Source organism: Bubalus bubalis, chromosome 17, assembly GCF_019923935.1.
Source record: "Bubalus bubalis isolate 160015118507 breed Murrah chromosome 17, NDDB_SH_1, whole genome shotgun sequence".
Classification (NCBI taxonomy): domain Eukaryota; kingdom Metazoa; phylum Chordata; class Mammalia; order Artiodactyla; family Bovidae; genus Bubalus; species Bubalus bubalis.
The window spans coordinates 39404113-39429736 of NC_059173.1; the positions used below are offsets into that span (position 1 = coordinate 39404113).

A 25624-nucleotide genomic window follows, 5' to 3' on the forward strand; every position below is an offset into this window, starting at 1 on the left:
ACAACAGCAACAAAGCAGGCACATTGTTCAGCACTAAGTTTTTTCCTCACAGGACAAGATATCTTGGCGATTCCTTAGTGTTATGTTAGTACATAGAACTGCCTCATTCTTAGTTTCAGTGTTCATTGTATGGATAGGCAATAATTTATTATTTATTCTATGGAGGGACATGTTTTCCAAACTTCTTTTTCATTTCAATTTTCATTTCTTTGCTTTGCTTTCATTTTTGTCTGCCAACTCTCTATTATTCAAACCATGCTTCTTCAATGAATAAACATGTACCTTCATCATTTCAAATATGTAGAGGCATATCTGCAGATAGAAGTGGGATTGTTGGATCAAAGAGTCAAAGAGTTTACAGTTTTCTTATCTAGGAAACTGCTTTCTGTAGGGACTGCCACAGTTTTATGCCTATCTGTGATACAGGAGCATGCCTACTTTCTCATGGACTTAAAAAGATTTTTAAAATATCAAATTGGGGGATTTCAGTCATTCTGAAAGACCAAAAAAAAAAAAAAAATGCCATTTTAGTGTACTTCTTTCATTATTTGTCCCTCTTAGTTATTTTTTGTATATGTGAAAGCTACTGAAAGTATGTATTACTTGTGTCCCTCATTGCTTTATTAAAATCTCTAATTGTGGTAGTTTTTCAGTTGATTCACTTGAATATTTCCAAGCATATGACATTGTCTGCACACAGTGATAGCTTTACCTTCTTTACAAATTCAACCTTTTATTTTTTATTTTTCTAATTGTGTTGGTACTAACATCAGAATAACTTTTATAATGGTGGTGATAGTGAATTTTATTGACTTATTCTGACTTTAGTGGCAAAGTAACTCATATTTTTTAAGTATAAAGCTGACTTGTATATTAAGAAACAAATTTTATTCTCCTTCTGTGGTGTTCTTCTAAAGAACTATTGTTGTCATGAGTCATCTGCCTTTTCAGTAGCCATGAAATATACATGATTTTCTTTTTAGATATGTAATGAAAAGAACTAAATTAATAGCTTTCTGGATATTAAGTCTTGCTTGAATTTCTGGAATAACCCTACTGGTTATAATAAAATATTTTTTAATTTGGTGCAGGCTTCTGATTGCTAATATTTAATTAAAATCTTTTGCATCAAAAATTCATAAGTGAGATCAGTCTATTGGTCTGTTAATTTCTTTTTCACATAAGCTTTTCCATGATTTGGGAAGGTTTACACAGGCAGTCCTCACTTAATGCTGCAGTGTGAAACTGTAAAAATTACCATGCATACTGAAACCTTACACAGTGATCTTTTTTTTTTTTCCCTGAATATTCACTGGAAGGACTGATGCTGAAGGTGAAACCTTACACAGTGATCTTAATAATTCTTGGAATCTGGGTGCAAATTTCACAGCAGTGTAAATATTTGTGTTAACAGTTTCACCAGATAACTTCACACAAGTCAACTCACACTGACTGCTGAGATGACCAAAACAAACCTTTACTAACTGTGAAAGGTCTTTTTTCAGTCTCCTCATGATCCCTGTTTTCTTTCAATGCAGCAACTAATTCTAGCTTTTTAGCTTGAATCCTAGTTAAACCGGTTGGGGTTTTCTATACAGTCTCCACTCAAAAGTAGATGCAAATCCTATGTTTAAATCATAGTGGCTTTCTGTGTGCTTAGTACATTTTATTCCTTTTTTTTTGGTATCCAGGAGTAGAATATGGAATCTTAGTTCCAAACTAGGGATTGAACCATGCCCCCTACAGTGGAAAATAGAATCTTAACCACTGGATCACCAGAGAAGTCCCTAGTACATTTTAGACCAAAGGATGTTCAAGAAAGTTTAGACTGGTTTGTATAGTTATCAAACTTTTTCAACATGATATGTTCCATAACATCATGCAGATCTAGATCTCATCCTATCTTTGCTTTAATGTTGCCATTTTCACATTTTCTAATTACATCCAATCCACCTTAACATCATCAATTCCCATGGTGTGACTTTGCCACACTTAAATCTTTATTCACCAATTTCTTCTTTTCATAATCCAGTTTTGAAAATTGTCTTATAGGTTTATCACTGGGAGATAAGGAAGCAACACAATTGCATGAGTTGCTGTCTGTGTATGAAATGAGTAACAGATAGTGACCAATTGACCAACTGCCAATGGACTTTGAAAGAGAGGATATGATGGTCACTGATCACAATGCATATCTGTTATGTACATGTTGATTTGTGGACTAAAGTCCTGTCCATGAAGTTCGCGACCCTATGGACTGCAGCCTACCAGGCTCCTCTGCCCATGGGAATTTCCAGGCAAGAGTACTGGAGTGGGTTGCCATTGCCTTCTCCACCTATATAATTACTCATAGTTAATACATCATGGTGACTGAAAGTTTAACCCTGCTGTTGAGGAACTTGTGTTATTTAACTAAAATGTAATAACTGAAATTCATGTATATTGGAAACATGTAGTGTGAAGACTACATGTAAAGTATTTGGAAGTAGTTTTAGATAGCATTTTAGAACAGTTTTAAAAACTTTAGACTTTTATGCTTAGTATCAGATAGAATTCCTCTGTAAAACGATTTATTCTTGCCTCCTTTTTGTTTTCCTTCCCAAGATAGCTATATTTATTCTATGGAAATCAGATGCTTAGATTTTAAAAAATCTTTCTGGGGTCATTAAAGAAGGCTGAAGCACCAAAGAATTGATGCTTTCAAATTGTGGTGCTGTAGAAGATTCTTGAGAGTCCCTTGGACAGCCAGGAAATCAAGCCAGTCAATTCTAAAGGAAATCAACCCTGAGTATTCATTGGAAGGACTGATGCTGCAGCTGAAGCTCCAATACTTTGGCCACCTGATGGAAAGAGCCAACTCATTGGAAAAGACCCTGATGCTGGGAAAGAGGATAAGGGGGCAACAGAGTATGAGATGGTTGGATGGTATCACTGACTCAATGGACATGAATTTGAGCAAACTCCGGGAGATAGTGAAGGACAGGAAGTCTGGTGTGCTGCAGTGCATGGGGTCACAAAGAGTCGGAGATGAATTAGCAACTGAAAAACAACAACAAAGGAAATGACTAATTGCATCCAGGTTTCTAAATTTTTTAAAATAACGTTAAACATTAGCTTTCCAGGTATCCAGCAGATATAAGTTGACTGCCTCAGTTTGATCCCTTACCTTAAGAAAGTGCACTTTTGCTGTTTTTTGTTATTGTTGTTGTTGTTATCTGGGATCTGTTGTCACTGGACCATCCTTTCTACTTTCCCTGAAACAATGTTTGCTGCTGTTCATTGCAAAAAAATTGGAGGCACTCTTACTTGTCATGGCAGACCTTACCTTTTTAAAGGAGTCTGAATTACCTGTCTTCTAATTTCACTGAAAATGAAGCATGCAGATTTTGTTAGTGTTCATCTTGTAACTTTTACATAATATTCAGATGAGAAAAGGGAAATTGCTGCCTTATATTTCATGATTACACTAAAAGTAGTCACAGGCTTTTTTCAATACAAAGCTAGATAATTTCACTCATTAATATATATATCTAACCAATGACATTGAGTTTTTACATTGAACTTCTTTATGAATTCTTTTGCCATTGTAGCAACTAGGGCCTTGGTTTGTGGGGCAAGTGTGGTTATAAAAGGAGAGTAGGTGACAGTTTTAGGTGGGGGAGTGATGAGGGGGTGATGAAACAGTTCTGCATGCTGACTGTGGTGGCGGTTATATGAATCTATGTGGGATAAAGTTTCATAGAACTATTAAAACATGAAGAGTGTATGAAAAACTTGTGAAATACAAAGAGGATCTATAGATTTTTATAACTGTCCCAACATCAACTTCCTGGTTTTAGTAAGTATACTATGGCTATGTAACATGTTATCATTGGAAGAATCCAGATAAAGAATACACAGGAACCCTGAACCATTTTTGCAAGCAAAATAGAAAGCTTGCTTGCATTGGAGCAAATTCTTGCTCTAATTCTTTGATCGATTTCTTCATACTGAAACATAAACTTTTTAGATAGTTAGATATGACTGTAGATAGTAGGAAACTCAATAATATTGTTTAGTCTATGCTCATTCAAGGTTAATAATGTATTTCATATGTGTCATGGTTGTATTTTCATGTAGCATGGTTGTCTCTCTTCACTTGAAAAATTGGATTAAAAAAAAAAAGATTGTGAACAACTGGGTTATATGCTGCTGTTTTCTATGCTGATCGCTGACAGGAAAACAGGAGCATCTCTGTTCAAAGCATAGCAGGTTGCGAAAGGAAATATGATCCACTGTCCTTTGGAATTATCCAAGTTCACAGTGGATTCCCTTGTGGAAATGGAAGTATGTCGGAACAATCAATGTGAAAAGGGGAACAAAAATATCTTAGAGGTTGGGGTGGGGATGGGAAACTATTCAGTTTGGCTTAGGAAGATCTGTCATATGACTGAGACCAAGTTTTCTGAGTCATTTTGTTAAAGGAGGCAGCTGAACTAGATGACCCAAGGCAGTGCTTCACAAGCACGCCTGAAATCCAGAAAATACTGTTGCTAAAGCAATTCTGATGGCCAGCTGGGTTTGGAAAGCCTTTGATCCAAGATAAATCATACATTAAAAAGTATTGTTTTAAGCAGGACTATAGCAACTTTTATTGCAGAGATAATGTTCCCAACTAACAACCAATTAATTGAAAAAAATGTGACAGTTTTTAAACCAATCCATATGTGCATTTCCAGACTTATTTAAAAATTGTCTTTTATCCATTGGAAATTCTGGATCACCTTCAAATCTTCATTCTTAAATGAAGAGTGTATTTGACTGAAATATAAATAGCACCTTTATTGCAAGGAAGTCAAATTCTTTTTGATATATTATAAAGTACTGTGAGTAACTCATTACTCAAGATTTGAATAGGGTCACTACCAAAAAAGGAGAAAATACTTTGATAAAGCTTCTATATGACTTTATGAGTGATTACACATTTCTTGCTTAACATAAGTTTTATTTTATATTCTCAGTAACTCTTCATTGCCTCATTTTCAACATTGACTGAGAAGTTTTTTTTTCCTAAAAATATATGTTTTCTATTGTTTGTTGTGTTGTTGTGTTACTAGCTCTGTTACATCTGACTCTTTGTAACCCCATGGACTTGCCAGGCTCCTCAGTCCATGGAATTCTCCAGGCAAGAATACTGGAGTGGGTTGCATTCCCTTCTTCAGGGGATCTTCCCAACCCAGGAATCGAACCCTCATCTCCTGCATTGCAAGCAGATTCTTTACCATCTGAGCCACTAGGGAAGCCCTTTATACCATTTAACTAGAACAATTTTAAATAGTTTAGGTAGAAGAATCTACCTAACTGCTTTAAATCCTGACTCTTTACTTCAATCTATATTACTGCTCGCTTCAGTTTAAAAAAGTCTACCTTCAAATTGTTTTTCCTTTAATACTATATTTTACCCTTAAGCCATTGACATATTTTAAAAATAGAAACCAATAAATGTTTCTTCAAATATTCCTAAGGGGCACAGTACAAAAGAGATGGGCAGGATAACAAGAGCTGTTGCCCACACTTGCCCATCTTCTCCCATGAAGGTTCTAGGGTGTCACTCCTGGCTCAAGTCCCACACTTGTACTCTCATCACTGCCCGTGGGAAGGACTGAGATCTGCACTGGCAGAGAATGGCTTTTTTCCTCCTGGGAACCTGTAAGCCTGGGCAGAGAAGACATCTGCATCATATACAGTTAGGCTCCATGAGGAAAACATTTCAAAGCACAATGACCACAGTCTTCTTCTTTCTTAGCAAATTATGAAAGGCCCAAATGTTACTCTGGGAATTAATACCAAAGAACAGTTCATTGAGTGCAGCATCACGGGCAAGTGATCTGTCATTAGGCAATGGCATAAAGCTGCTCTCTTGCTTGAATCCCAACTGAGCTCTGGCTGATCTCAACATGTTCCTGTATATTCTTCATCTGTGCTGTGCTTAGTCGTTGAGTCATGTCTGACTCTTTGTGACCCCATGGACTGTAGCCTGCCAGGCTCCTCAGTCCATGGAATTCTCCAGGCAAGAAATCTGGAGTGGGTTGCCATGCCCTCCTCCAGGGGACCTTCCCAACCCAGAAACTGAACCGGGGTCTCCTGCATTGCAGGTGGATTCTTTACCAGCTGAGCTATTAGGGAAGCCCTTATATTCTTCATAAATACATGTGTATAATTCTTCAAGTACTGCCAAATAGGTGGAGGCATGAACTGACAAAATGTCCACCAAGGATATGAACAGACATGACTCCCAGCATCTCCCTTTCCTCTTAGAAAAGCAAGATTGATGAGGTTTGTGACGCTCACGGGCAGGAGGGTGTTCTGCACTATCAGTGCTGCCCAGAGCCACAAGCTTCACAATATTGGTCTAGGAGAGAGTCACACCCTCAGCCAGTGATCTACCTTAGTATAAGGAGCTTCTTGCTGAGCCATTTATTTCCATGTGATAATTCTTATAATGTCTGGGCATGGCTTATCTTTACTACAGACTGGTGATAATAGTCAAAATCTAAGAATCTTCTAATGTTATATGCACTTCTAACTCTTCATAACTGTTATCACAAATGGGATTTTGACTAAGTCTATAAACACTCCTTGAGCTTCCCTGGTGGCTCAGATGGTAAAGCATCTGCCTGCAATAAGGGAGACCCGGGTTCGATCCCTGGGTTGGGAAGATCTCCTGGAGAAGGAAATGGCAACCCACTCCAGTATTCCTGCCTGGAGAATCCCAGGGATGGAGGAGCCTCGTAGGCTACAGTTCATGGGGTTGCAAAGAGTCAGACGCAACTGAGAGACTTCACTTTACTTCATAAACACTCCTTAAACTTTCCCCCCACAAAGTATGGTATTGTCTTTAACATAGTACATTATTAAATAGCAGATTTAAATAAAAGTATTTTCATAGAAGTTAAAATTAGACTCATTATGTTAAGATAATTGGATAACTGAATGGAATCTTTAGGACATTTTAAATAGATTGCAGCATGCAAGTTCTTAAACAATTATTTATTAAGAATTTTAGCCTAATACACTGAGAAAACCTGACTAAAATATTCCATTTGCTATAATGATGCATTTATCAAGTGTTTTTGGTAGCTGCTAAAAACCTTAGGTCTAGAGTGTCCTTTGAGTTAGCATTTGGACATTTCATAATACATAAAGATAGAGCTACTTTTCAGTCACAGCGAGATAGTCACAGTGATTAGTCATATAGGTACTAAAGCTAGACTGCTGAGGTTCACTCCTTGCTTTTTGACTCATCTACTAAATGCTCTTAGGCAAAGTACTTAAACTTCAGTACAAACCTTGAGTGTCTCACTCGTAAAATGATGATGATATTAATGCTTACCTTTGTTGTGAAACTAAATGAGTATATAATATAAAATATCCAAGCCAAGTAACAAGTTGAAATTTCACATTTAATATTTAAAAACCTATAAGATCCTCCTGAAATAAAAACTAATTAGAAATGAACAATTCTTTCAATAGGATTATCAGTGGACTGTACACTGTACAAGAAAGTTAATGAACTTGAAGATGGTTCAATAGAAATTATCCAAACTATAAACATACAGAAAAAAAAATTAGTGAAAATAAACTCACAGAATAGAGGATCCAACTCTGGGACAATATCAAACAGTCTAATATGTATATAAAATTGAAGCCTCAAAAGGAGAAGAGAGAAGGGGGAACAAACTAATTTGAAGGTGCTATAGTCAAGAATTTTCCAAAAGTAATGAAGAAAATCAAATCATATATGCAAAAATCTCAGAAAGTTCCAAGTAACAGGAAAGGAAAACACATCTAGAGACATTCTCCCAGGCAATCTTCCCAACCTAGAGATCGAACCCATGTCTCTTATGTCTTCTGCATTGGCAAGCAGGTTCTTTACTGTTAGTGCCACCTGGAAAGCCCACTAAAAGTAATACATAAAAAGGAAATCTTGACAGAAGCCAGAGGTTGTGGTGGGTGGGGGAGAAGTAAGGGAGGTCAGAGGAGGGATTAGATACAAACAAAGAATGACAGTGTTTATCTCACTAGAAACTTTGGAATCCAGAGAACAATGGAGGAACATAAACAAACAACAACATAGATGTATATACTCAGAAAAAATGTTTTAAAAATTAAATAAAGTGAAATAATAACTTTTCAAGCAAACAAAAGGTGAAAGAAATCACTGCCAGAAGATATGGGCTATAAGAATTGTTAAAGGACTTCTTGATCAGAAGAGAGGTGGCAATAGATAGGAAACTGGATGTGAAAACAGAGAAATGAAGTTTTTCACTTTCATACATTGGAGAAGGAAATGGCAACCCACTCCAGTGTCCTTGCCTGGAGAATCCCAGGGACAGGGGAGCCTGGTGGGCTGCCGTCTCTGGGGTCGCATAGAGTCGGACATGACTGAAGCGACTTAGCAGCAGCAGCAGCAGATATGAAAAAGGGCTTCCCTGGTGACTCAGATGATAAAGAATCTGCCTGAAATGTGGGAGACCTGAATTTGATCCATGAGTTGGAAAGATCTCCTGGAGAAAAGAATGGCTACCCACTTCAGTATTCTTGCCTGGAGAATTCTATCGACAGAGGAGCCTGGTGGACTACAGACCATGGGGTCTCAAAGAGTTGGACATGACTGAGTGACTAACACCACCACCAGAAATGAAATAAAGGGGAGGGGGGAAGTAAATATAAAGGCTTTGTTTTAAAATGAAGGCTTTATATTTAAAGCCTTTAAAAATAATTGAATGTCTAGGGGGAAAATATTTAGGAATATGTTGTGAGATTTACGTCGTGTTTACATATAAAAATATGATAACAATAAGAGTATGGGAAAGAGAAAGTGGAAATATAAGTGTAATCTTATCTGAAGAAACACAGTGATAAGGTAAGGATGTGTACAGTAGACCCTAGAGCAATCATTAACAAACAAAATTAAGAGCTATAAATAATAGCCAGTAGTTGGAATAACATGCAACCATAAAATGATACTCCAAAATTTATTTAGCTCTAGTCTAGCTAAAATTTCCGTTGAGAGGCACAGGCCCTAGAAAAGCTTAAAAAGGTAATACGGGAGGAATCATGCTATTTCATACTAAGGTTTAGGGTAAATCTACCATAATCAAGATTGAGCAGTATTGGCAGAGTAAGATTTACACAGATCAAAGACAGAGAACCCACAGATAGACCCACATAAAGATGCAGAACTGATTTTTGACAAAGGTGCAAAAGTGGTGAAGAAAGAATAAACTTTTCAACAAAACTGCTGAAGTAATTGGATTTCATAGACCAAAAAAAAAAAAAAAAATAAAAGAACCTAACCTAAACCTGAATATGAAATGTAAACATTGTAAAACATTTAGAAAAAAAGGACAAAAATCTTTAGGGTCTCAGACTAAGAAAAGGGTTCTTAGATTTGATGGAAAAAGCACAATCTATAATTTTTTTTAAAAAAAACTGATAAACTGAAATGCATCAAAATTTACAACTTTTGCTCTGTGAGAGCATATGAATAAAATGCATACAAGCTACAGACAGAAAATATTTGCAAACCATGTACCTGACAAAGGACTAGTATCTAGAACAAATGAAAAGCTCAAAAAGCTACATTAAAAGCAAATCCAATTGTAAAATAGGCAATCAACACAAACATTTCACTGAACAGAATATACAGATGGCAAATAGACACATGAAGAGATGTTATTAGGGAAATTCAAATTAGAACATGGGTTACTCCTATGTACTTATCAGAATGGTTGAAAGAGAAAAACAGTGACAGCATCAAAGGCTGGCAAGGATGTGAGGAACTGAAGCACTCATATTGCTGACGAAAATGTAAAATGATATAGTTACTTTGGGGGCTTCCCTGGTACCTCCATTGGTAAAGAATCTGCCTGCAATGCAGGAGACCAGGGTTTGAGCCTTGGGTCAGGAAGATCCCCTGGAGAAGGAAATTGCTACCCACTCCAGTATTCTTGTCTGGAAAATCCCATGGACAGAGGAGCCTGATGCGCTATAGTTCACGAGGTCACAAGAATCAAACATGACTTAGTGACTAAACCATTACCACTAGTTACTCTGGAAGTTTGGCTGTTTCTTATAATAGCAAACATGCAATTACCATGTGACCCAACAATGGAAGTCTGGGCATTTATTCCAGAGAAATGATACTCTATCTTTACAAAGAATCTATACGCAAATATTAATAGCAGATTTATTACAACTCAAAACTAGAAGAAACAGCCCACATGCCAAATTGTGAGATATAGATACCATGAAATATTATTCAGTAGTAAAAAGAAAATCTACTGACATGCACAACTTAGGTAAAACTCAAGGGAATTCTGCTGAGTGAAAAAAAGCCAATCCCTAACATTATATACTCTGATTCTATTTATATAACAATTTTAAAATAATAAAATTATGAAAATAGAGCTTAGATTAGTGGATGCCAGGAATTAAGAATGGAGGGGCTTAGAAGAAAGCAGGTCACACAAGGGAGGCATGGAACTGTTTTGTATTTTGACTGTTATACAGGATACAAGAACCTATGAAAATTAGTTGCTTAGTCATATCCGACTCTTTGAAACTCCATGGACTGTAACACGCCAGGCTCCTCTGTCCCCGGGGTTCTCCGGGAGAGAATACTGGAGTGAGTAGCCATTCCCTTATCCAGAGGATCTTCCAGACACAGGGAACTAACCTGGGTCTCCTCCATTGCAGGCAGACTCTTTACCATCTGAGCCACCAGGGAACCTATTATGTATGACTGATAAAATTGAATAGAACTAAATGTCCATATGCCTGGGCTTATGGGCAAACACATGGGAATATGAAAACCTGGGTAAATCAAGTGAGTACAAGTAAAATGGGAGAAATTAGAATGGTTAGTGGATATCATTATCAATGACAATATCTTGCTTGTGATATTAGTCTACAGTTTCTTAAGATTCTACAGTGGGAGGAAATTAGAGAATGGGTACATAGGCTATCTATTATTTTTTTACAATTGCATATGACTCTACAATCATCTCAATAAAAATTTTAGTCAAAAAAATTGACAATTCCAAGTGAGGGTGAAAATGTGCAGAAACTAGAAATCTCATCCATTGCTGATGAGAATGTAAAATGGCATAACCAACTTGTAAAGATTCTATTAGTTTATTATAAATGCAAAGGTATACTTACCTTGCAATTCAGCAATACCACTCTTAGATATTTACCCAAGACCAATTAAATCATATGTTGACACAAATATCTAAATGCAGATACTCATAAGAGCATTATTCATAATAGCTAACAGCTGGAAACTCAAAAGTCTGTCAACTATTGAATGAATAAAAAAAAAATTGTGGTATAGCCTTACAGTGGAATAAATAATGTTCAGCATTAAAAGCCATGCTACTCAACATTAAGAGCCAGGCTACATACTACAATATGGATGAATTGCAAACCATTATGCTAAGTGAAATAAGCCAGGCATAATTGCACCTATGTGATTTTATTTATATTTCTAAAAAGGCAAAACTTAAGAAATCAGACCAGTGGTTGTCAGAGGCTGGTGGGTGAAAGGAGAAAATTGGTTTCCAAAGGACATGTAAAAAGGAAAATTTTGAGATGATGAACATATTCTATATCTCAATTATGGTGGTATTGATATTGTATATGTATGTCAAAACTCATCAAACTATCCTTAAAGGATCAATTTTATTGTATGTAAGTTACACCCCACATAAAAAAAAATTCAGCAAGACTTATGAATACAACTATTTCTATATATAACAACAAATAGAAAATAAAATAAAAATACCATTCGCGGCAGGATCAAGAAGCAACAAATTACCTAAGAATAATAGATGCACATACGTCTACAAGAAAACTGAGAGATATTACTGCAAATAAAGATCAAAACAAGTGAAAGATATACAGGTTCATTGATTGGAAGACTGTATAAACAAATCAATTCATCCAACTCCAAATTGATCTGCAGTTCAGTTCAGTCGTTCAGTCGTGTCCGACTCTGCAACCCCATAAATCGCAGCACGCCAGGCCTCCCTGTCCATCACCATCTCCCGGAGTTCACTCAAACTCACGTCCATCGAGTCGGTGATGCCATCCAGCCATCTCACCCTCTTTTGTCCCCTTCTCCTCCTGCCCCCAATCCCTCCCAGCATCAGAGGCTTTTCCAATGAGTCAACTCTTCGCATGAGGTGGCCAAAGTACTGGAGTTTCAGCTTTAGCATCATTCCTTCCAAAGAACACCCAGGACTGATTTCCTTTAGAATGGACTGGTTGGATCTCCTTGCAGTCCAAGAGTCTTCTCCAACACCACAGTTCAAAACCATCAATTCTTCAGTGCTCAGCTTTCTTCACAGTCCAACTCTCACATCTGTACATGACCACTGGAAAAACCACAGCCTTGACTAGACGGACCTTTGTTGGCAAAGTAATGTCTCTGCTTTTCAATATGCTATCTAGGTTGGTCATAACTTTCCTTCCAAGGAGTAAACGTCTTTTAATTTCATAGCTGCAATCACCATCTGCAGTGATTTTGGACCCCAAAAAAATAAAGTCAGACACTGTTTCCACTGTTTCCTCATCTATTTCCTACGAAGTGATGGGACCAGATGCCATGATCTTCGTCTTCTGAATGTTGAGCTTTAAGCCAACTTTTTCACTCTCCTCTTTCACTTTCATCAAGAGGCTTTTTAGTTCCTCTTCACTTTCTGCCATAAGGGTGGTGTCACCTGCATATCTGAGATTATTGATATTTCTCAGATTCAACGCAATCTCAGTCAAAATCTCAGCAAGTTTCTTTTTAAAATGACAATTGAGAAGCCAATTTTAAAAGTTCTATGGAAATGCAAAACACTAAGAAGAGTCAAGGCAGTCTTGAAGAAATGAATGTGAAGATTCACACTGCTGTATATTAAAACTTATAAAGTCATAGTAAGTAAGTGTGTCTGATACTGGCTCGAGGATGAACAGAAAGATCCAGCCATGTAAGAATATCTGATTTATGATGAAGAGATATTAAAATACAGGGAGAGAAATAGATGATGCTGCATTAATTTGCTATTTCATCAAGATATAACAAAAACCGATTAGAAGAAAACATAGGAGACTATCATCATGACTTTGAACCAGGCAAATACTTACACAACAGGACACAAAAAGCATAACTTCTTAAAAAATATTAAATAAGAACCTGTATTAAATTGTGCCATTTTGAGTGAAAGGGCAAAGCACAGAATCAGATAAGATATTTGCATTGTGTATATTATAAAAAGAATTTACATCCAAAATACAAAAAATTTCTAGGAACCAAGAAAACCAAGGAGGAAAAACAGCAAAGTTCTTCATGAGAAACCTGTATGCAGGTCCAGAAGCAACATTTAGAATGGTGCATTGAACAACAGATTGTAATTGTCACCCTGCTTATTTAACTTATAAGCACAGTACATCATGAGAAATGCCGGGCTGGATGAAGCACAAGCTGGAAAACAAAATTGCCAGAAGAAATACCAATAACCTCAGATATGCAGATGACACCACCCTTAGGCAGAACGAAAAGAGGAACTAAAGAGCCTCTGGATGAAGGTGAAAGAGGAGAGTGAAAAATCTGGCTTACAAGTCAACATTCAAAAAACAAAGATTGTGGCACCCAGTCTCATCAATTCATGGTAAATAGATGGGGGGTAAAATGGAAACAAAGACATTCTATTCTTGGGCTCCAAAATCACTGCAGATGATGACTGCAGCTGTGAAATTAAAAGACACCTGCTCCTTGGAAGAAAAGCTATGACAAACCTAGACAGTGTATTAAAAAGCAGAGACATCAGTTTGCCATCAAAGGTCCGTCTAGTCGAAGCTACGGTTTTTCCAGTAGTCATGTATGGATGCGACAGTTGGACCATAAAGAAGGCTGAGCACTGAAGAACTGATGCTTTCAAACTGTGGTGCTGGAAAAGACTTTTGAGAGTCCCGTGGACAGCAAGATCAAACCAGTCAATCCTAAAGGACATCAGTCCTGAATATTCGTTGGAAGGACTGATGCTGAAGCTGAAGCTCCAATATTTTGGCCACCTGATGTGAAGAGTTGACTCACTGGAAAAGATCCTAATGCTGGGAAAGATTGAGGGCAGGAGGAGAAGGTGGCAACAGAGGGTGAGATGGCTGGATAGCATTATTGACTCAAGGATGAGTTTGAGCAAACTCCGGGAGATAGTGAGGGACAGGGAGGTCTGGCATGCTGCAGTCCATGGAGTCGCAGAGTCCGGCACAACGGAGTGACTGAATGACAACTTCACAAGACAACATATACAAATAAATGAAATACTTTCTTTAATCACCTGAGGAATGCAAATTCAAACCTCAAATGCAATACTAGTATATAACCAAACACAATGAGCAAAAAAGAAAACAACTAAATAAAAAGGTTGACAAAGATGAAGAGCAATAAGAGACTATTGTATATGGTTGGAGTGCATAAAAATGGATACAACCACTTAGGAAAATTGGGTGACATTATCTATTAAAGCTAATCATACACATAAGACCCAGTAATTTCACTCATCATGAAAACAATGCTTATAGATGGACATCAAAAATATCCACAAAAATATTACTGCCTGCAGAATTTCTAAGAGCCCAAAGCAAAAACGATCCTAATGCTTATTAGTAATAAAATGGATTTTTGATAGTAAATTCGCACAATGCATGCTATATAAGTTTGACAAGACAGTAATATACAGCATTGAAAAGGGGCAAACCACTATTATATATACAGTGTGTTTAAGTTTTAGAAATATAACATTAAGGGGAAGAAAATAGCACAAAAAAAGACTTGGTTTGATTCTATTTCTATGAAATTTAAACAAGCAATCAACACCAATATATGGTGAAGAATAGTGGTTTTCTTTGTTGGAGGTTATGTCCAGGAAGTGGTCAACTTCTTGATCAGGGTGATGGTTCAACAGGTATGTTCAGTTTTTATAAAAATGTATAGGACAGTTACTTAGAACCTGTGCATTTTCCTGTATACGTTATAGTTCAACCTAAGTTTACAAACAAAATAGGAGTAACAGACACTCATTAAAAATGTGGCATCAGTTCTTTTGGGACATGTTTTAGGATGCTTTACTGTATTAGCAGGACAGGCAGAGACCCTATCTTTTTGCATGTGTGTGTGTGCACGCGTGTTGTGCTCATTGTTTTTTTAATTGGCAGATAACTGCTTTACAATGTCATGATCGTTTCTGCCATACAACAATGCAGAGATCCTATCTTAAAGCAAAACTAATACAATTTTGTAAAGTTTAAAAATAAAATAAAATTAAAAAAAAAAAAAGATGAGTTAGTGGTACTATTTGCATGATGAATAAAATTTTCCCAGAAATTCGGGAATCTATGCCTTTGGTGTGTATCTCACTACTATTAGCTGGATTCCCTCCAACTGTTAGGCAAAGGAGCGAAAACATTAGTCACTGCCAAGTTCCCAGGGTATTTCCTTGGACCACCAGCTAGAAAACTCCATGTACGTTTATTTAGTCAGACAGTTTAAAATTATTCTATGTACAGTACCACCTCTGTTAAAAATTATGAAAAATTTTTGGAGTAAGACTTTTACTATTCTAACAACTTTATAAAGAATGTAAGATAATTACAATAGAACCCTGTAATTACTGTAGTATTACCTATCAGAACATGCCTTGCTGACTTTACAAACTATTTGGAGTATACACACACACACACACTGTGTTTTGCTAGAGGAAGCAGAAAGTCATGAAGTGACCTAAGTTTACTGAGTAAATGATAGAAACTTATTTTGAAAATGAATGACAAGTTGTGCAACAAAACCCCCAATATATCAAATTTAAGATGCCCACAGTGTTCTGAGGATCAGCAAGCATACCTGGATACAATTTACTGGATTACTGCAATTTCAGAGGTGGGAAACCTAACATAGTGAAAGATATGGTGTTACTAGGGAAGGATAGAGAATATTAAGTCCTTATAAAAGCTTTAGGAAGATACTAAGGCTAGATCTTTTTAATTTCTACCTTCCCTTGAACGTTTTTCTATCTCATTTTTTTCTTTGTAAAATGTTTCCAAATTCATCTCCTCAGTACTTAAAAGAAATTAACAGACAGTTGTTTCTACTGTAAGCATGCCATGCACCTTCTGTGGATTCAAGGATAAAATTAAAACAAGGTATTCTCTGTAAAGCAAATATATTTATTATGCACTTTCATTTACATAGGGATTTTCGCTTAATATAATACAAGGAATAAAATAAAACTTTTACAATGTGAAATTCAATGTACATTTTTTGGCTATTTACATACCCCCAAACCAAGGGAAAAATTCAAAAAGAAAAAGCATTTGTCTGCAACTACATTTGCTGCAAAGTGTAAATGGAGGACATTTAAAGTAAAACAAGTATTTGCATAGGCAAACAATATTGGAAAAAGTACTTACTCCTGTTTTTCGAGCAGTGAACTACTTTTGGTGAGGATTCTGGTAGGCATGGGGGGTGAGGGGGAGGGACGCAACATAACTGGCTGTATTCTGCAGAACACTGGGTTCTGGTCCATTTTCCTTCCAAAACCTTTCCTACACACATGGAGACTTTATTTTTCATTACTGTATTTTTTTTTAATCACTTCCTCTGCTATCAACTCATGACTTTTAGGAAAGGAACACAAATGGAAGGGTATAAAACTGTTTAAAAGCATATGGCATCACAGCTGTATTGTGGCAGCAGGTGATTTACAAAATTTAATGTTTTTTATTTAAAAAATAGTTACTTAGGAGTTTTCTATTTATGGGACTATTTTTAGTCTCAATGGAGCAGAAGTTATTTTCGGTCATGGTATTAAATCAATCCCCACAGAAACCAATCAGCAAAGCAGGGCTTCCTCCACCCCCATAGTAGCCTTATCCTAACTGAAAGCCATTGCTGTTCTATTCCAAAACTTAGTTCATATAAAAACATCCAGAGGAATATTTACTTTTGAAAAGTGTATTTCTCCAACAGGTTCTCTTCCTACCAACTGTTTCAAGTGAATATAGTATGGATATGAAAACACTGAGCTCTTCAGAAAACAGAAATCCCTTGTGTCACGAGTCATATCTTTGCCCGTTGGCCACAAGGTGCATTTTTGTAAAAACAATAAAATTAAATAAATACAATTCCAATAATTCAAGGTTTAATAGAAAAACTGGCAGCTTTCAAGACTCTCTTTCTAAAGAAAAATACACCTAATAAGAAATTAGAGCTTCCTCTTCTAAATTATGTAAATGTACTGTATTTGAGATATGAGTAGAGTTGGTTCTAATAATAGGATGTGTTCATAGTTATTAACAGAATCATTAACACTTTTAAGGCTACTTTGCAAGAGTCCTATTAAGTGTATTTAATAAATGTCCCATAGGGACAAAAATTCAACACTTGAAACATTCACATTTGAGTTATAAATATTGCCATGTCACCTTAATATTGACTGAATTTATCTCCTATTCTGATTATGACTTACCGATGATACAAACACCCAAGTTTCGCTGACTTTAAAAAACAGAAGCAAAAACAAAAGCCTTACAGGAAGATCAAGTGAAACATTTATCATGACCAACTACATATTTCTTCCTGTTTCTGTGAACAATGCGTCATGTATGTGTCCTTCATATATGAAGACGACATTACTGACCTCAGATACTAAGACATTTTCTAAAGATTTTTGTCCAGTAGTTGCAATGGTTTTGTGCTGAATCTCCAAATTCTCTTTCCTATTCCTCTTCATCAACAGCACATGGAAAGAATAGAATTTCTGGGTTTTGTAGGATCCCAGGGCTTTTGCAAAGATCAAACCTGCAACCTTGGTTTCTAAACAATAAATTTGACCCTCTCCAGACATGCATACAACCCACCAAGCTAGCTCAACTGGTTAAAGTGTCCATCCAGGAGGTCAAGGCGGTGGGTCACATGCTCATCTGAACAGTTGACTTTAGTTTCCTTGGTTACAGACTTCACCCCTAACCCTGGCATCTATCATTCTAGAAGTGATTGTCCAAAGAGTAAAACAGGAAAGAGTATGTGGACAGAAAAGTGCAAATCCATTACTACTATTTAGCAAATAGCAATTAAAAAATACACCTGTGCTATGGCCGATAGGTTAGTAGTGTCATCTCTGAAGGACAACACATATTCATCAAGAATACTCATCCAACTAATCATTAAAATTGATCCAACTGATTCTGAGTAGGGGCTATTTTGGACATGCAGTGATTTACAAAACAGAAACGACTGAGAGAGAAGCCGGCATCACAGTTCAAGGTGGCAGATGTTTTACATAACTGGATGGAAGAAGAAAGAAGGGTAGTCAGTGAATTGTTCAGGGATCAAAAATCTACCCTCAGATAGACAGCTGCATCTCCCTCTACACACGTGCCACTGAGGCCTGGCTCTGTCCCTGAGAATTTTCATGCCTCAGGAATGATCGTCTGTCTTCTTGGATGTGGAATGACAAGTGAGAGGAAGGTGAAACTGCATCCCAGTCAATGAAACAGAACTTTGTTCTGCCTATAGTCTGTGTGTGGGTTTTCTTTTTCTTTTTTTTCACACCTTTAGCTGAAGATTAGGAGGATTCCACTGAGAAATCCAAATTTAAACTACTTAGAGCAGCTCCCTAAAATACTAGACTTTTAAAAAAATCTGTCATGAAACTATTTTTTCACCTTGATGTAGCATTAAATAGAAACACATTTTTAACCAATGCTGAAGGTGTAATGAACATAAAAGAGTTGCATGGTTTATTTTATTGAGTGACATTTTTAAGGATACAGGAGACAAACCATACACTACAACAAGGAATGTGACTGAAACAGTATGCTTAAGTTTCGTTTGCCACAGAAAGAGAAAAATAAATACAAGGAACACTGCCTTTTCATATATATTTGACCATGGCACATGCACACTTATCAAATATTAACTTAAAATACTCAAAATATTTTTCATCTTTTATCAGGGAACTGCAGTATATATCTGCATTAAAAAAAAAAAAAGTGCTTACTCTTGGGTAGTGAATACAAAGCACACAAAATGAAATTTTTTAAGCACAGAGGGTTACATTGAGAAGGCAGCCTTACTACTGAGGCACATGACAGTATTTAAGGTAACTGTACTGCAGGTATCACATTCTTCTTTTTTTTTTTCAGCAAATCAACAGGCATTTTATATTTTCATCCAGTAGCTGAAGAATCACTCCAATCACAATGTCTTCTGTTTCACAGAATAGGAAACTAATACAAAAGTTAAAAAAAAATTAATTTCTATGTTATACTTATTAAATATAACTACATATAGTTTTAAAATCTACATAAGAAAGGGTTCAATCCCTAGGTTGTGAAGTTCCCCTGGAGAAGGGAAAGGCTACCCACTCCAGTATTCTGGCCTGGAGAATTCCATGGACTGTATAGTCCATGGGGTTGCAAAGAGTCGGACACAATTGAGTGACTTTCACTTTCACATAAGAATATATATATATATATATTTACTACGTAAAGCACAAAAGTAGACTTATTAGAGATTCACTAAGTATAAATTACTTAAATATTCCACAAGTGTTCACCTTAATTCATATGTTTTATTGTAAAATATATACCCACACTTAATATTTACAAAAGATATCATGAGCGTTAGAGGGCTGTACCATCAGAACTAAATATTTTAAAAATAAATCACATTGGAGAATGAATTAACTACTTTTATACGACTTATGTTTGAATGATATTTCACCAGTCCTCCATAGATTCACATTGAAGGATGTTTATTATTAGAATGTATAGGAAATACTTGTCTATAGTTATACACATGTATAAACATTCATGTGTATAATTTAGCACATGTACAAACTACAAACATACATGTGTATAATTATACACATGTATATACACAAGTACAAACATATTTGTGTATAATTTAGCAAAAATGCCTAATGAAATCTTGAATTTATCTCAAATATGAGAAATGTATTTCTGAAAAAGTATCCATAATATAAAATTATAATTCAATTTTCCCATTAACCTCCCCTCTATAATTAGAATAGCATCCACAGTAGTAGAAAGGAGAAAAAAGTTTTTATTTAATAAATATAACTTTGAGGTTTAAAACAATTCTTACACTTAAATATTGGGTCTTGAATACCCTAAATATCTACTTTTGATATGTGTAAATTTCACTTGAAAGATTCTTAAGAGATCTGTCATAATAAAAATTACGTTTTATGATTAATTTTTTAATTTCTTCCAGGGTGAAAAAAAGGAAGGAAATTAACATTCACTACCTACCTACTAAGCATTACATACACTACTTTATTCCAACCCAAAAGGGGAACAGTCCCACCTCTGTTATCATAAAAGAACTTTTAAGGGGGAGTATGATTGTATAGGAAGGAATCTTTGATTTGAGATCCATAAATAGCATATTCATTCATTCACTCATACAAAACATTTTTACTGATAAACTGCTATGTGTACAAGCAGTATTCCAAGTACATGGAATAAAGTGGTAAATAAGAGAGATTAAAAATCCCTACCCTCACAAGGCTGACATTTCAGATGAGAGGGGACAAATAATAAACATAATAAAGTATATAAACCATGTTAAGAAATAAGTACCATGGCTAATGTGAAGCAGAAAAGGGGGAAAGGGAGTGGTGGAGGTGGTAGAATTCAAATTCCAAAGAGTAAGGAGGGAGGGTCTTGCTGAGAAGAGGACACAGATAGTGATGAGGTGAAGGAGCAGGCCATGTGGATTACGGAAAAGAGCATTCTAAGGGAACAATATATGGAGGGAACCATACTTTGGATATTTATTCTTTATGTTGATGAAATGTTACCTTTTATAATGGTGTTTCCTTTTTATAGTTGAAGCTAGGGTCAGAACCCTCAATCTGAAGCTTCAGAGCTTGTTTAAGGCTTAATTCCGTCTCCGAGGAAGGGTATCCTTCTAACACTTCCTGATGCCCTCTGTCTTGTATTGTCCGTGGGACTGAAACCCTACCGAGAAAAACCTGGTTGCTCTGCAGATGATAATTTGGATTTGTCATTATTCCATTTCTCTTCTTCTGTTCCCCACTTTGTTGGTGAATAAGGAACTGCTGTTGAGATCGACCTATTTCTGGCTGAGCTGAAGGAATCATGATTTTACACTGCGAATCTGCTGGCATCTGCTTAGATGGTGCACTGGTCCCAGATTTGGCTGTGGGTCCTCTTTTATCAAACTGAGTCATTTCATATTCTAAGACCTTCGGCTGTGAAGAATTATTTTGTTTAGCTTTTTTCCCAGCTGACCCAGATTTGTTGGAATTTTCTGATTTTCCCCCTTTATTCGTTTTTGTTGACTTTAAGCTGGGCTTGACTTGACTCCACTCAAACTCACTACTCGGTGAATGATGGCTCTGGCCCAAGGACTGTGTTGTGGAAGACGGGGAGACAATCGACTGGCGACTTCTACTGCGTGGCAACGAGTGCTGCTGAATTTGTTCTGTAAATGACAAGCTGTGGAAGCTGTCGATTGGCACTGTTTGAGCCGTTGCTGTAGATGAAGTAGTTCTCAAAGATGAATTTTTTGAGCTTTTCAAGGAATTATTTGACAACGATGACTTTTGCCGATCAACTGTCGAATCAGGCGATTCTGAAGGAGAACTGAATGCATGAGCTGGCCCGTTTGGCAAACTGCGCAACGAAGGCTGCGCTTCCCCACCACCGGTGCTGCCTGAGCTGTTTGATTTAATTGTTAGGGACTGCATCTTCGATGACACTGACTGTAGAGGCTTTTGCTCCATCGTGTGAACAGGAGATGGAGAACAGCCATTCAAGCTGGATGCACCATATTTTTCTAATAATTTAATTATTTGAGAGTGTCCGTTTTTGGCTGCAACTCGCATAGCAGTACGTCCAAATTGATCAGCATGGTTTGGATCAGCACCGTGCTCTAATAAAACCTGCACGACGTCAATGTGTCCTTCCTGGGCCGCAATGCAGAGCGCAGTGGCGCCCTGATTACACGTGTGGTCCACCACAGCGCCATGCTCAATGAGAAGCTGCACCACTTTGACGTGGCCCTGCCAGGCTGCAGACTGCAGTGCAGAGCGCTTTTCATTGTCAGCAGCATTGACATCAGCGTGATAGGTGATCAGAACCTGCACCATCTCCAAGTGGCCTTGCCAGCACGAGACATGAAGTGCTGTCCTGCCTTCAGCATCACTTGCTTCCACGTTTGCACCATTTTCCAAAAAATATTCAGCCATTGTAAGCTGATTTTCTAAGGCCAAAATATAAAGTGTTGGCCTACCATCAGCATCTTTGTAGTTAACATCAGCTCCATGGCTAAAAAGCAATTCAACAATGTCCCGGTGTCCTTCTAACGCAGCGACCCGCAGAGCATTTCTTCCGTCATAACCTCTCTGATCAATGTTGGATTTATTCTCCAGTAATATTTGAACACAGTCATAATGACCCTCTTGTGAAGCTAATATGAAAGGTATCCGCCCATCGTTGTCGATCTCATTTGTTCTAGCACCTTGTTCAATAAGTGCTTCACATATTAATCTGTGGCCTTCAAAAGCTGCCATGTGCAAAGGTGTCCATCCAGCATCATCTCTGTGATTTTCATCTAAGCCCCGGTCCAGCAGAGTACGAACTACTTCAACGTTTCCTTGGGCTGAAGCTATGCTAAGCACTGTTCTCCCTTCACTGTCAATGCTGTCCACAGCGGCACCCCAAAACAAAAGCGTGTTTACAACTGAGGCATGACCCATAGAAGCGGCAGCTAGGAGGGGTGTACGCCCATTGTTATCCGTGTGGTCGACATCAGCTCCCCCCTCTAGAAGCAAGTCAACCACATCGACATGTCCTTCATAGGCAGCCACCAGCAGGGGCGTCATGCCATCTTTATCGCAGTGATCCACTTCAGCACCTCGATCAATCAGAAGGCTAACGACCGATGCATGTCCTTTACTTGCAGGAACACAAAGTGCAGCCACAGAGAGTGCAGTCCTGCCGTCGACATCCTCATGATTGACTTCTGCTCCGTGATCCAGCAGGTGTTCCACAATCTCTCTATGTCCCATGTAGGCAGCCGCTATCAAAGCAGTTCGGCCTTCATTGTCAGCTTTGTTAACTTCAGCACCATGCTGGAGCAAGTTCAGCACAATATCTTCATGTCCTCCCCAGGCTGCTGCTCTCAGAGCTGTTCGGCTGTCGGCATCTGCACAGTCCACTTTTACGCCAGCATAAAGCAGTGCAGACACAACCTCGGTGTGACCACCCCAAGCTGCGGATCTCAATGCTGTCCAGCCATCCTGATCGGTGTGATTAATATTTGCTCCACAACCAATCAGACAATTAACCACCTTGGTATGTCCTTGTCGAGCAGCCAGGGTAAGCGGTGTGTGTCCATGAGCATCTTCTATTTCTAAATCTGCTCCCCTAGAGACCAGTAAATTCACCACATCGAGGTTGCCACTGTAAGCCGCATTAGCCAGTAACGTTCTCCCATTCGAATCACACTGATTTACTGAAGCTCCATTGTCTAATAATGTCCGAATGGAATCCTCTCTTTCTAAGGCCTGCCGGACGATGCATGATGTGCGATCATCTTCGCTGTTGACATGAGCGCCAGCTTTCACCAACAGCTGCAGCACTTCTTGTTCCTTGGGTATTAAAGTAGATAGGGAGTCTCTGACAGGTGTGCCATTCCATATCATCCACAGAGCTAACTCAGCTGTCTCTAACTGTAAGTTCGAATTAATTAAGTGCAACGCAAATTCTTGTGCTTCCAATGGTGTTAAATTCTTGGCTTGACAGGTATAACTCATAGCCAACATTCGGTGTCCTTCTGCTGCATTGCATAAATACTTCTGAGTGCAGTGTTTCACGTCCAGGAGCCACTCTGCAAAACTGTAGTGAAACAGTATTTTAGTATTTCCAAGGCCATCAACAAGAAGTTTGGAGAGGACATCTAGCTTGCGTTGAAAGTCTTCCAAGGTTAATGACATATTTTTTGTCCATACTGCATAATATAATTCTGTTATGGTCAGAGGCCGGCAGGCTGCAAGAATCACATTCAAGATAGGCTGAACCTTTGCAAACTGTTTTCTTACGAAAAGTCTTTGACACAGCCAGAGATACAGACCATTTAGAGTTCCTGGGATGTCACGAATCTCTCTCAACATAATAAAATTTTCTACAACTCCATCGAGAACTCGTTCTAGATAAAGAAAGCATCCGCTACTTTTAATGTGCAGTTGATTTAACATCTCTGCAGTTTCTTTCGTGAGGTGTTGTCGCAAAGCTTCTTCTTGATCTAAACGATGAAGGATGTACTGCTGAACATCCTTAACAATATATGCCTTCCGAAGGTCATCTAAACTTATTTTTCGAAAACCTAAGGACAAAAAAGTAGGTGTCAATTGAAAATGATTATCAAAGTTTCCATATTTCAAAGAGAATGTGTTCAACATGTGACAAACTAATAATCAAATACATTAATAGCAAGTCAATTAATACTAATAAACAAGTCAATCAATACCTAGAAATATAATAAACAGGTTTTTTTTTTTCTTCTGGAAAAACACGCTGATGACAGATAAATGATTTCATTTTATTGTCCACAAAGGGAACTATTTATTTGTTTAGTGGTTCAGTGCTCCTCTCAACTTCAACTAAACGCTTATCATTAGAGCATTAGACATCTTTAGCTATATCCAAGCACTTTGGGAATTTCTTTTGATCCCTCTCAAATGATTAGGAAAAAAAGCTGCAGGAGACATAAATAAGATTTGTTTTTATAAGCTGATTTTTTCTATGTGAAAAATTTACATATTTCTCTCCACATAACCAAATGTACACTAGTCTTAATTATGGAATTGAATATTTGCATACAATTAGAATAGCACTTGTCACCACCTTTAAATTACATTTTTTACATGTCACCAAATTTAAATAATTAAATCTTAGATTATCAAAACAGCTCCAATCTGAAGATACAACTTGGTTAAACCATGTTAACAAAACTTCAGCATTGTAAAAATAAAGCAGCTTAATAAAATTCAAACCAATCTAAAAACATACTAGTTAACAGCTATTCAAAACTCACTTTAAGTTCTTTGAAAGGAATCATAATTTCATTTTTGGAAGGGAGATGATATCCTGTTTTATAGATATGGATTTATTTAGACAATTGTGTAATTCATCTTCCAGAAGAAAAAACTGCTGAGTGAATGAACTCATTCTTAAGAGGAATAAATCTAGAAATGCAGCAAAGATCAGTGATGGTCAATTAATACTGAGTAAAATACTCTGACTCAACTGAATAAAACAAATATGAATACACACACACACACACACACACACACACATATATAACCTACTATATTCCAGGTACTATGTGAAGAAATGAGACTTGGATTTTGTTAACAGAAGTCAGTGAGAACCAAGACAATAATGTGAGCAGATCTGTATTCTGACAGATTATTCTAACATCACTAAAGACAAACAGCTAGAGTGAGGCAACACTTGGGGCAAAACTTTTTACAGAGTCTTT

General features: G+C 37.2%; 1 protein-coding gene across 4 annotated transcripts in view; it reads right to left on the reverse strand.

Moving 5' to 3' along the window:
- Nucleotides 1–16233: 16233 nt before the first annotated feature.
- Nucleotides 16234–25624, reverse strand: part of ANKRD50 (ankyrin repeat domain 50) — a 40823-nt gene continuing 31432 nt past the window's right edge. For all 4 annotated transcript variants that reach the window (XM_006078932.4, XM_044930408.2, XM_006078931.4 and 1 more), the window contains 2 exons: nt 20916–24466; nt 16234–19317 (listed from right to left, as the gene is read on the reverse strand). In XM_006078932.4, coding sequence (XP_006078994.4) covers nt 20919–24466 — 3548 coding nt within the window. In that variant the 3' untranslated portion in view covers nt 16234–19317; nt 20916–20918. The remainder of the gene's footprint in view (nt 19318–20915; nt 24467–25624) is intronic.